The following is a 12,533-nucleotide window of genomic DNA, read 5'->3' on the forward strand; positions in this document are numbered from 1 at the left end:
TTATCAAATACTGTATTTGGACCCTCGTATGCTGTCAGATTCATTCCCTTGACTCTTCTTGATTATTGAACTTAAATTTCTTGAATAGGTGCGGGCGCTGAATCCTTTAAATAACCGCCCGTGCCTCTTCCTTTGCTTTTGCTCGCATCTATTACTACTCGTGCCTTTTGGCTAACCGCAACTCTTTGACTGTTTGACCAGCCTACGTGTCATGACACGTCATCTTCATATTTTTTTAATATGTAAACTCAATTTTTCCCAATACAATAGTAGTATGATATGATATGATGATTAGTAAATGATGATGGAATTTTTAAGCCAGTCTAAATTTTTCTTTGATCAAATTGAAAGAGAGAAAATTAAACCATAATCTAATGTTTATGCGCAAAATGAAAATTATAGGAGCAAACACCAAAATCTGAATCTAATGTTGTCGAAAAAAATATGGATACTGGATAATGAAATTCAGCAACTACGCTATCAATATATCATATATTCGCGAGACGCTCTGACTGTTGTCTTTCCTTTGTCAGCGTCCAATCCATTTGCTACTCTTTGACTGTCTGTTCTCCTCCTCTGTATTTTGAATTCAAACTTTACTCCACATTGTACTCATTGATGATTAATAAATGCGTTGTCCTTCAAACTTTTAACTTCAAAATTTAGATGAAACGGGTATCATATAGCACCAGCAATGCAGAGACATAAAGGCGGTTCTCTCACAAAATTTAGTTCTTATGTGCAGCATCCTGTTGTGTAGTCTCGGTTAACGAGTAGCTGACTTAACTAACTTTCAGGGTTGACCCTAAAACAAAGAAACAATAGAAAGAGGAATTAACAAATTTCAGGAACCTAACAATCACAGATTGACAAGAATATAACTGGCATATCGAGCTATGTGGTTCAGAAAAACTTAGCCCTTTTGTCTTCCTTAAAATATTCAACAAGCAGGAAAACTTATTTTAAACGATAAGGATAATCAGAGTGCACTACCAATTCACATTCTACGTCACACAGTTTTATGCGAGAAGTTTACTCCTTTTTCTCGCACAAATTTGTGGACCCCAATTTTACACTTCTGGGTCCACAAAATCTGGTTCCACAAAACTGTGAAACAAAAAAGGTATACAACTAATGTCAATTGTATGAGACACAAAATAAAATTTTCCGTTTTATGCCGGTTTGCCTCCATCTCCCAGGCCCCAGCAACAACCATTGAAACAATAATTGCATTTGCTAATTCAAATTAGAAAAAGAAAAGTACAGACAATAAAATTGGGCATATGATTCCAAGTTAGTGAGGCTACTGAGAACAGGTTTTAGCAATATGGACAATGATACTGCCTAAAAGTTAATACAATAAATGCAGACTAGCTCCTACAAGACTTTGAAAGCACAAACACCGCATGGCGGATAACTATTTCTCACTAGTTCTCTCTTCATTTACATGAGTACAGAAAATAGCCTAAATAGAAATGGCATTTTTTACATATATTAGTGAACAAAAGGGGGCTACCAGCACCCTACTTCATTCAACTATCAAGAGGCTAGAACATGTTGTGGCCTCCACAAATTTCAGATGAAGACAAAATCGATATCTGTTGTGCGCCCCTGACCGTATCCAATGATCATTCTTTAAACATCTGAAAAGCAACAAAATGTATCAAACACTTGGCTGATTTAAATGTTTCATATATTTCATCTTTTATGGTGAATGGCTGGGTGGAGATGGAAGTTGGCACAGTTCTTGTGAGACTGTTTTAAGGAGACACAAGCAAGAAAATGGCTAGTATAGTAAATACTCAATTCTTCTAGTTGTAATGGCATCTAGCAATGAATAAATGAGATATGTTATAGGAGATCTCAAGCAAACAAGGATGAATGCACTCAATGGAGCTATTCGCTCCTGTATTCACTATTTAATTACTTACAATACATCACTAAAGGGAGGATAGTTGGTTCAATAAGGCAATAGTTGTCTTTCAACAGTCAGTAACACAGAAGTCGGATGCTATCTTGCAATTCGGTTGGCCAACAAGAATCATTGAGGAGCTTAGTGAGAACAGATTCAGAGGTTAAAATGCAACTTTTGTGATTAACGACCTGGTTCTTATGAAAGCTATGAGTATTTTATTGTTTTGAAGCAATAACACTTACTTCCTAAATGATGGGAAAGTTTTCAGTCAATAACAAATCTCTATATCATGCACAGACTAATTAAAGAAGCAAAAAGAAAAAACATTATTGTAGAACATTTGAAAGTACTATGACCACTAAAATAGTGAGGTTATTCAAGGGATAAACAACATCACCTCTGTCATTGGGACCACTAGAAAAAGTAGCATTCATCTGAATATTTTCTTCTATGGGACCACTTGGTGTAGGTGCAGAAGATAGTCTAATGAGGGGCGGAAAGCAAAGATCAGTCCTACTTGAGTGCTCCATTGGGATAAGAGCTCCCATTCGATCATTTAAACGGATATCCAAGCTAGCTGTTGAAGTTATTTCTACCTTTCTCTTGCACTTAAACCTTCACCTAACAGAGACGTGAGAGACAGAAGGAAACAGAAAACAAGTGCGAATATTTTGTTTCACTTTTTCATACCAAGCAGCTCAGTTATAGCAATACCTGTCTTTTCGCTTCTCAAGATATCGTTGTACTGATGCTTTCCTGCTTGAGGGGTTCTCTACTGCTTCTGGGGAAACATAAAATAAATGCGGAAGAAAATTACGCAGAAATTGTTAATGTTCATATAGTTTTCAGCATAAGGTACTTCACTATAATTCCTTCCACAGAAAAGGAAACAGCACTAGACCAACATTTTTCACAAAGTCACCCACCAACACTCAGAATACATTTGTAGGCTTCAAATGGTGTTTCCAGAGTAACTAATTATATTCCTTAAAGGATATGGTTAGCATGGAAAGGAAGTTTTTTACTTCTAGTATTTCCCCCCTTTTCTATAAGATCGCTTCCTTCTTTAGTGGATCTTAAAATGTATTTCATATTATATTTCAATCTATACTGGAACAAAGTACCCTAATATTCGCAAATGTCGTAGTGCCCAATAAGCAATTTGTGTGGAAATGAGAAAAGAATAAAAACATAACGAAGACTACCAGGATTGTCATCATATAAGCTGTTTCTTTCTTCTACACGCATTCGAGAACCTCACTCATTTTTAGTAAAAGATCAAACAAAAATGTTTTGGCACAGGATACAGTGAACGTCTTCCCTGATGATCCCAGGAAAAAGACTCATCGCTCACAGGAGTCATAATGTACAGTGATATTTTCTCCACCAATATATGACATTTAGGATCATAAAGTTGTTGCATTTTCTTCATATTGACTTCTTATGGTTGCTTTATTTTTGCAGTAACCTTCAGTTTGCCTCACTAAAATCCTTAGAAACAAACACTACTTAATTCACATTCTCAACTCGCCATTGTAAGCAAGTAAAGTACAACAAGACAGAAAAGTTATGCACCATAATGCAACTAATGACCTGTTTGAATAGTCGGCAGAAGTACCATATCAGAATCTGGGCGTAGTTTAGTATTTGCAACCTGTAAGCAGCATGTTGAATGTTGAGCTGCTACAGTAGCATTCAATGGAGTTTCTGAAGGCACACAAAGGGAGCTTGAAGCAACACGCATGATTGTTTGTGCCTAAAAATATCCGAGTTGGTCGTATCAGGAAAAAAGTGAAACGACACTGATTTTCTGAAGTTCCCAATTTTCAGCAAGCTTAAATACCTTGTCAGCAGGCACATCATCATAGACATTCACCTTGCCGCTGTAGAAGATTGTCATTTGTCCTGCTGATGTATCTACTGAACCTATTGTTCTAGAAGCACCAATAGAAAAGCTCTCAGTTTTTGAAGTTAGATACAATGCAATTTTCTTTTGAAGGAAATGCTAGTCAAATGAGGTCCGTGCATTTATACATATGCAGAATCACAAGTTACCTTGTGATGCCATTTCAAATAGAGTAGCTTCCAACAAACTATAGGTTATATTGGGATATGCAAAAAACAAGAGCTGAAGGTGGATATATTTGGAACTGGTGATTTGTTAAAAATAGACAAAGTATCTACCTAAGTGCTAAATGATGAATTTGTCACAATAACAATCTATGGAGATGAAACTATTAACTTAACAAGAGATCACCGGAGGAGCTTGTGGAACCATTGATGTCTAATAGGAGAAAAGACATGAGGGACTTCAAGAACACCTATAACTAATTTTGTATTACTTGTTGTATTCTAAGACATGTCAGAAAGCTTTGGTTTCTGTTGAGTCAGTTGCTGCCTAGTAGCACATGTGCAATTACTATTTAATGATTTATGATCGTAGTCAACTTAGTCCATAGACTTCAACATCTTTCAACTGTACATATTGTGGTCACCCTAAAAAGTTATTTAGGGGCAAAATTTCTGGCATAATGACACTCTGAATATTACTTGTGGTGTTAGAACATGGGACACAGTAAGTGGAGTATTAACAATGGTGTAAACAACTGGTAGTATAAGAAACCAAATGCATATCATTGGCAGGTACATTTACCTCCTAATTCCATTCAAAGTGCACTAAAAAATTGAAGTTCATCATCAAGACTGAATATTTATATGCTCTTCTAACACTCAATCACATTACTCGCAATACTTTAACCACAATTCTTAAAGAACATAAATAAGGGAAGTATCGCCAGTAAGCCACTTATTATACAGAGAATTCAAGCAAGAGATATACAAGGAGGCCAGGTTTGAGACAGAGGGACAGAGAGACCGATTTGACAGGCACGAGCTAGCCGCTATTTCATAGACATGATGAAAGTCAGTATTCAAGAGGAAAAAGCTTCAAACTCAAGCGCCTTTTTTCTTTAATAACAATAAAGGAACCACCCATTGAGCACAATGTAGAGCTTATTGTCAATCAATCAATCAGTTATGTCTCAATTCCAAACTTATTAGGATTGAATATAGGAATTCTCTATAGCCATTCAGTTCTATTCCAGCCTTTCGCTCCAATACCAAATTTCAAGCTATAATTCTAGAAGTTTTGTTGCCTCCAAAAAGCAATCAAGAAGACGATGACTCACCTAGAAGGAGCTGATTTATCAATAGCAGCAACCAGATTGGGAGTTGCATCGCCGGAAAGATCAGCTTTATCCTGTAGTGTTCTTCCATCAGGCACTGTCTCTTCAGCCAATTCGATAAATTCTTCATCAGTATTTTTCCCTCTCTGGACCTACATTAGTTTTTAGAACTATTTAATATTATACACACATAAACATGCACTAATACATTTACAGTATTGACTTAAGATCCAAACATCATACAGTACTAACTACCAGCGCACTATAACAAAAAATAGGTCAAATATTGCTACGAAATAGATAGAGGAAACGCACATGGTGTAACTTAGTGTCGGAGCGAGGAATGTAAAGTTTCTTCCGAGTGCCGGCGTCGGAATCTGGCGTCGTCTCAAGGAGAGCCTTCAGTGATATCACTTGCTGAATCGCCTGTGATTTATTCCATGACGGCCTTCTCATACCTGTACGGAACACAATACAGCAGCAGAGGCAAAATTTCAATTTTTTTCGCATTTTTCATCACTAATACGTTCTATGTACGTAATGAATGCAGTAGAAGAGGAGTGAGTACCTTTAAGTTTGAGGTAACGGCGGCAATCTTCGCGAGTGAGCTGAGAAATGTCATCTTCAGTGAGTTGCTGAAGCGGCTTGTCGAGAAGTGACTTCGAAACTGATTCTTCCGGCGGCATGCTGTCAAGTTCCGGCGTTTAATTCGTCGGAAATCGGTAAAACTCGTCGGATAATCGGAAACAAAATTATGCAAAAACTTTTGGGCGGGGCTGTTTCTTTCTATATTTTGTTTTACCCGGAAAATTGTTAGGAGTCCCTGTACCCTATAGCCGCACTAAAAATAATTGCGAAATATATATATAATTTATATATCTATATATATATATATATATATATATATATATATATATATATATATATGTTATATATAAAAATTATACAAATTTTATATATTTTTTCGGCTACCGGATATAATAATTTCTGGCGCGGGCTAAAAGTGATAATACCCTCACAAAACATTCAAGCCCACATAAACCTGTCATTATCATTAACTTAGAGTAATCATTATCATTATCAGTCCCAGACCCTTCTTCCAAAAATAATTTTCATTTTTCTTTGAAAATGTTTTCCATATATTGATAGGTGTGTGAAATAATTTTATTTAGAAAATGTATAATATTAGAGATTTACTCTAATAATATCATTTAGTTGAAATAAATAATATAAATTTATAAGTTAAGATAGTTTAAGGAAAATGACTTCTGTCCATAACAACTTTTTTTGGATAATTGGTATGTATCGTTTTATAAATGTATCATATCGTATTGTATTGTATTGTATTTATTATATTTTTTTATATTATTTTGATTAATGCTATAGATTATACCGTTTTCTATTGTTTCATTATGTAACCCACCAATAATTTAAGGAATAAGCTTACAATATTATATAAAAAAAAAGTACATCTAGAGTTATTATAAGAAAAGATAAAATATAATTGTTAAATACTAATAATTAAGGACATAATGAGAAAAAAACAAAGATAGCGTTGCAACTACATCGAATCGGTTGTTACGCAAAATGAATTTTTTTATTGTTACATAACAACGATTTAAAAATACCATACAATAAAATTTTAGTAACAATCAAAACAAGTAGCGTATTTAAAGTAAGGTTCATAAAATATTCTTAATTGGTGATGCATTGAAGTTTTCTTTTACGAGCTCTGTAGTCTATAGTAAGACTCTTACTGTTCACTTTTGTGCTGAATGTAAATTATCTCGTCCTCATAAATTCCTCTTTAAATGTTGTCAGGCGAATCCCTGTTTCTTTCAAAACAAATTTGATAGAAATCTAAATTGTAAGAATTTCAGATACTTTAATGCACATTTATTGATTGCTTGACCAAATCTCTCACATGTTGTTTGATTCATTTCCACGAGCCTAACGAGAAAAATATCTTTGCTTTCTCGCCTTTGTTGTACTCATTCAAATTGCAATAAAAAAATTAAAAAAATAGAACAGAAAGATCAATTTGTCAATATGTGACACCTTTTTCCATTATGTTGCTGTCAAGGGCGAAGTTAGGGGAGGAAGGGGCGCTGGAAAATCACATTGTATATATATTCGATTCACACGTTGTAAAAAGGATTAACCGCATTGTAAAAAGTAGAGTCATTACCATTTTGTAGTTAATTTTGTAATAACCTTATTTTCAATACATAAACCTTATGCTATGTGATATTTGACCAAATTGATATCTGAATATTGAAGAGTATAAATTGAAGTCTGACAGTAGAACTTCATATCACCTAGTAATAATTTGTGTTTTATAACCTTAAATAAAAAAAATTCTTACATCAACAATTGTAGATGACAGAAAAAATAATTACTTATTCACACGCCATATATACTAAACTAATAAGTGTGCGACATGTATTTATTACATAAGTTTTATCGATTAACTATGACATAGATTTCAATTTAGGTTATCATTTTGGTGAATCAACCGACTAACTTAAAAATATGGTGGAGTACCATCAAGAGGTATAGGGGAATGAGAAAAGTTTATCCACTTTTAATTAGAGTTTTTAAATTTGAGCCTTGAAAATGTAATCCTCTTTGGTAATAAGAGGTAGAACTCCTCCCTAATGTGTTTTTTTATAATACAAATTTAAATTAGTTGCATCAACAATTCCAAATATTGAATAATTTTAAAAGAAATCGAGAAAGAATAATGGTTGGTTTAAAGGTAACAATGCGGCAAATAGACTCCCCCTTCCACCCCCTATTTCCACTCACTGATTAGGTCACGAAGATGAATATTTCAGGTTAATAACAAAAATAATCTTGAAATGAGTTGATCTTGAACTTTTCACCTTTGTGGTATGTCAACTGACTAATGAGCAAAATTTCAAGTTTAACGAGAACTTTTGACCTGAAAAATTTGCCCATTGGCCAAGTGATTTGCCCAAAAGTTAAAAGTTCAAGAGCGCCTTTTATTGTGCCCAATTTCTGCCATTTTTCTACAATATTTCATAAGCAAATGATGGGCCCACCATGAGCCAATGACTAGATTGTTTAACCAAAAATTAGATTTTAGGTCAAAGCTTAAATTTAGAAAAATTCGGGTTACTGATAATCGGAAAAGTATATAAGAAAGAGATTTTAAATAATATAATCAGAAAGCAAATAAAACAAAGTATATTCCAGTACAATTCAAGCGTTCAAGGAAAAAGTTTTATGTGGTAAAAGGTGAAAGGAAAAATTGAATTGATACTGATGGGCGACCGTGGTAAAAATTTGTGGAAGAAGGGTTAAGTTTATATAAAAGCGACCGTCAAAGACTAAGAAGTGTAATGATGGAAAGCCTATAATAAAGGCAACTATCACTTCGTGAATAGAGGAGTTGAAGAAGCCTTTGAAAAAGGCTGCAGAAATTGCAAAGCTAATGAGAGGGTGACACGTATGCAATGCATTAAATAGAAAAGACAACTGAAGCGTTAGTACTGTCATAGCATTGATTATGGCAAAAATTCCCTTTTTAATGAAAGATCAACTTCCCAAATATTTAATTGATAAATAAATGGAAAGTGGGGGGACTATCTGTATTGGAAAAAAACTGAATTTAAATATTGAAGATGACGTGTCATGACACGTGGACCGGTCAAATAGTCAAAGCGTGGTAATCAGTTAGAAGGCACGAGCAACAACAGATGCGGGAGAGAAGATACTTAAAGGCACGAGCTATTATTCAAATGAAACGAGACTCGTACCTGTTCGAGTCATTTAAAGATTCGAAGATCAGAAGGAATTGAAGACATGAATCTGATAGCGAAAAAGAGTCCAAATTCAGCATTAAATGCCAAATACGTTAGAGAATTTGTATTTAATATGAATGATTGAGTAACGTTTCTTTCAATGTCATTTATTGCTCGTAATTGCCTCATTAAAACAAAGGCATTACACTTTCTCTTAAAAATTAACTATAAAAAGAGGAAGTCACAACGTCTGTAGGACACACGAAAAATACTACTGGAATATACTTTGTTTTATTTGCTTTCTGATTATATTAATTAAAATCTCTTTCTTATATACTTTTCCGATTATCAGTAACCCGAGTTCTTCTAAATTCAAGCTTTGACCTAAAATCTAATTTTTGGTTAAACATAGATGGGCACAAATATTGCTCCATAATTCGACACGTTTGGGATTTGGTCTAATTCAAGATTAGAAAGAGCTTATCAATCACTTTCAAAACTTTCCTCTTTTATTTATTTTATTGGAAAAATAACATTGTATAGCCGCTGTAAAAATAATAGCCGTAAAATATATAAAATTTGTATATTTTTTGTATATATATTTGGTATGTTATATATAAAAATTATACAAGTTTTATATACTTTTTCGGCTACCATATATAAATAATTTTTGACACGCGCTAAAAATGATAATACCATAGATTTGCATATATGCATTGTTACTTATTTCCATTTTTGCCTTCCGTTTTAAGTTAAGGCCAACTTATCCTGTAAAGTAGATTTAAAATTGGATCGAACTGTTTGTTTGTTAGGCCCAACCTCTCACAAGGCTTTCCTACTTTTTCCTTTTATAAACTTGTGATGCTGTCTCCTGGTTTTTAGACAGTGGCGCACAAATTTGGGCGAAGTGCATTATTAGCCATTTTTAAGCTCGTTCTTCAAAATATGTCTGTAATTTATAATATATTTAAAGACTAACTAATTCATCCAAATTTCAGGACTAAGTATTCCGAATTTAGAATTCATGACTTAGTGTCCTGCATTTTTGAGCTACTAATTTAAAATTCAAGCTACTTTGTCCTAATTTCCGAACAACTAATTTAAAATTCAGGACATAATATTCGAACTACTGACACAATTTTCGAACTTTAAGATACGATGTCCTGAAGTTTGAACTTTGAGGTTTAAACTTCGGGACGTTCTGCCTTGAAATTCGAACGAATTGATTATTTTTAAATACATTATAAACTTTGAATATATTTTAAACAGTAAGCTTAAAAGTGGCTACCTGATGTTATTTCCACCACAAATTTGTACCTCACACTACAAACCCAAGACAATAGAAAACCTTACAAAATTAAAATTAGAAACAAATAGCTGAGTAAAAGGGATTTTTTTTTACCTTGAGAATTGATATGTTTGGAGTTTGGACCCGAGATATTTCATTTGGGCATAAATAATAATTCGATTTTTGCAACTTGATTGACATGAATAATTGTAAATACATCACTTAATATTTGAACATCAAGTGATTTATAAGATACTTGTTTAAATGTGTTTGTTAAGTGAAGAGTTGGTTTTTATTCACAAATATTTAAACTTTTCTCAAGTGTAGTTATGTTGTTTCTTAAAGTGAAGTTTATGTTCAAAAGCAAGACTTCCACAAACTTGTTTACAACTTCAAATTCAAATATATTTTTTTTTAATTTTCAATTTTCAACTTCAACTCAAATAATGTAGGAATTTTTATCTCCTATAGCAAACATTTACACCTTATTTATTATAAATAAATATTTTTTTATAAAATTATATTCTGTAGCTACCTTTTAGGTTTTATAGCAAATTGTCTATTTATGGTCACTTCCTATTGTTAAGCCATTAAATACGCTCTGAAATATTTTTCTCTCTCATACTTTCTATTCTCTCACTCTCAATAACACCGGTATTGTATGCAAATTTGTTAAACCCACGTTCTCTTTCCACTATCTCTCTCCCAACCCAGTATTTTCCCCACGAATATAACCTCCATTATCAACTGATTCATCTCCATTCTCTCTCTCAATTTTCAAAATTGTTTGCCTAAAAAAGTTGTGGTAAGTGTTAAACTTGTTAGTTTTTCATTGGCACATGTATTATTCTGTATATCTGTACTTTTTTTTTGTAGAAACAATCACCATTGTTATCCTTTTACAGAAAACTTGGATTTTCTTCTCCAATGGTTGATTCAACTCCTTACAAGAGGGTTATCCGAGGTATACCGACCAAATCACTCAATTTCGAAGGGCCATCTTTCGATTTGCAAATCACTCAAGCGGAACATGTATTTGCAGGTTCAACAACAAATACAGTTGCAGAAAAGAGAACAAAAATACGCAATGACACATCGAAACAATTTGAGAAATTCGAAAGAATCAACATTTTCACTGTTTGTTTTTAGATGTATTTTGATGTATTTAGATGACTTTCACTGTTGTACTTATGAATGTGTTATGTATTTCAAATACATGTATTCATCTGTATTTTACTGACAAATAGTTATTATAGTGACTTTTGCTGTTTGTTTTTAGATGTATTTAGTTGTTTTTAGATGTATTTAGATGTAATTACAAGGCTTTCACTGTCGTACTTATGAATATGTTATGTATTCCAAATACATGTATTCATCTAAAATGAGTACATGTTTTGAAATCTACAGAACGATAGCAACAGAAAAAGGAGGGATTAAAAATCTAGAGATTGCTATGTTTTGTGGTCTTTTCGGTTGGAAAATCTTTTCTTTAACGTGAAATACAGATTCTGTTATAATTGAGTTAATTGAGTTATATTAGGAGTCTATCGCGTTAATTGATTCGCTTACCGTTTTAAACAGCAGAAAAGACCATTTTTTATGCAGTTTACGTTACTGTATTCACAAATACAATCGAATACAATTGAATAAAACCGTTGCTTAGTTGGACTCCCCTGTTTCACGACGAGTTTTGCTACTGCATTCATGAATATAGTAGCTTAAATACATCGAATACACTCTATAACAACTGAAAATATAACTATAGGAAGTAGTTTAGTAAATGATAGTTATAGCTAGCTAATAACCACTAAACAATAGTGGTTTGTGAAAATTTCTCAATAATGTTGTCTAAAAGCCTATGAAGCTGTCTACTTAGGTCTGCCATTCAATAAAACTGGCCCATGGAAAAACCTATTATGCCTTGGGTAATCTTTCTCGATTCCTCGAGAGAATATAGATCTTTACACAAATAGTCGGTCATATTTATTATTTATTTTTTCTAATTATATACATAAATATACATCGATTATAGATAATTATACACATATAATTCATAAATTACGCATATATTATAGCTCCATCGGCTATTTTTAGTTTAAACATTTAGATGAGCGGTTATTCGGTTTAATTCTTCGAGAATATACCAGCTTTACCTGTAATTAAATTTTAAGTGATTTCATTGTTTAAAGTTTATTTATAAAAATTGAATGATTACAAAAAATGCAAACGAAGATAGTCAGAAACAACTTCAGCGCATTTATTTGAAATTGAATGAATTTCCAAAAAAAATAAAGGGCTTGGACGAATTTGCCGTAATGGAAAATCAATAACAAAATATTTTTTTTGATATATGCAAATGGATGAGGGGGTGGGGGGTG

At 33.1% G+C, this 12,533-nt stretch overlaps 1 protein-coding gene across 2 annotated transcripts; it reads right to left on the minus strand.

Annotated features, from left to right (window-relative positions):
* Positions 1-1,246: 1,246 nt before the first annotated feature.
* On the minus strand, positions 1,247-5,919 carry LOC109241858 (protein TIFY 4B-like). Of its 2 annotated transcripts, none has more exons than XR_002070307.1 (8): positions 5,669-5,919; positions 5,416-5,558; positions 5,104-5,252; positions 3,759-3,849; positions 3,509-3,671; positions 2,630-2,696; positions 2,313-2,536; positions 1,247-1,643 (listed from the first exon to the last, which is right to left on the minus strand). XR_002070307.1 is itself a non-coding variant. In XM_019408682.1 (8 exons), exons 1-8 carry the CDS (start codon positions 5,784-5,786, stop codon positions 1,636-1,638), a joined length of 957 nt encoding a protein of 318 aa, XP_019264227.1. In that variant the 5' UTR covers positions 5,787-5,919; the 3' UTR covers positions 1,247-1,635. The 2 variants fall into 2 exon arrangements, 1 of the variants encoding a protein (XP_019264227.1); XM_019408682.1 differs by having other exon boundaries at positions 2,313-2,530.
* Between the last annotated feature and the right edge of the window lie 6,614 nt (positions 5,920-12,533).

Source organism: Nicotiana attenuata, unplaced genomic scaffold, assembly GCF_001879085.1.
Source record: "Nicotiana attenuata strain UT unplaced genomic scaffold, NIATTr2, whole genome shotgun sequence".
NCBI classification, from domain to species: domain Eukaryota; kingdom Viridiplantae; phylum Streptophyta; class Magnoliopsida; order Solanales; family Solanaceae; genus Nicotiana; species Nicotiana attenuata.

Excerpts from the sequence above, each read along its gene's own strand:
- LOC109241858 (XM_019408682.1), bottom strand. The coding sequence starts at position 5,786 with ATGCCGCCGGAAGAATCAGTTTCGAAGTCACTTCTCGACAAGCCGCTT. Across the intron at positions 2,697-3,508 it reads TCTGCCGACTATTCAAACAG|AAGCAGTAGAGAACCCCTCA; the intron begins GTCATTAGTTGC and ends ATGTTTCCCCAG. Across the intron at positions 2,531-2,629 it reads CTTGAGAAGCGAAAAGACAG|GTTTAAGTGCAAGAGAAAGG; the intron begins GTATTGCTATAA and ends TGTTAGGTGAAG.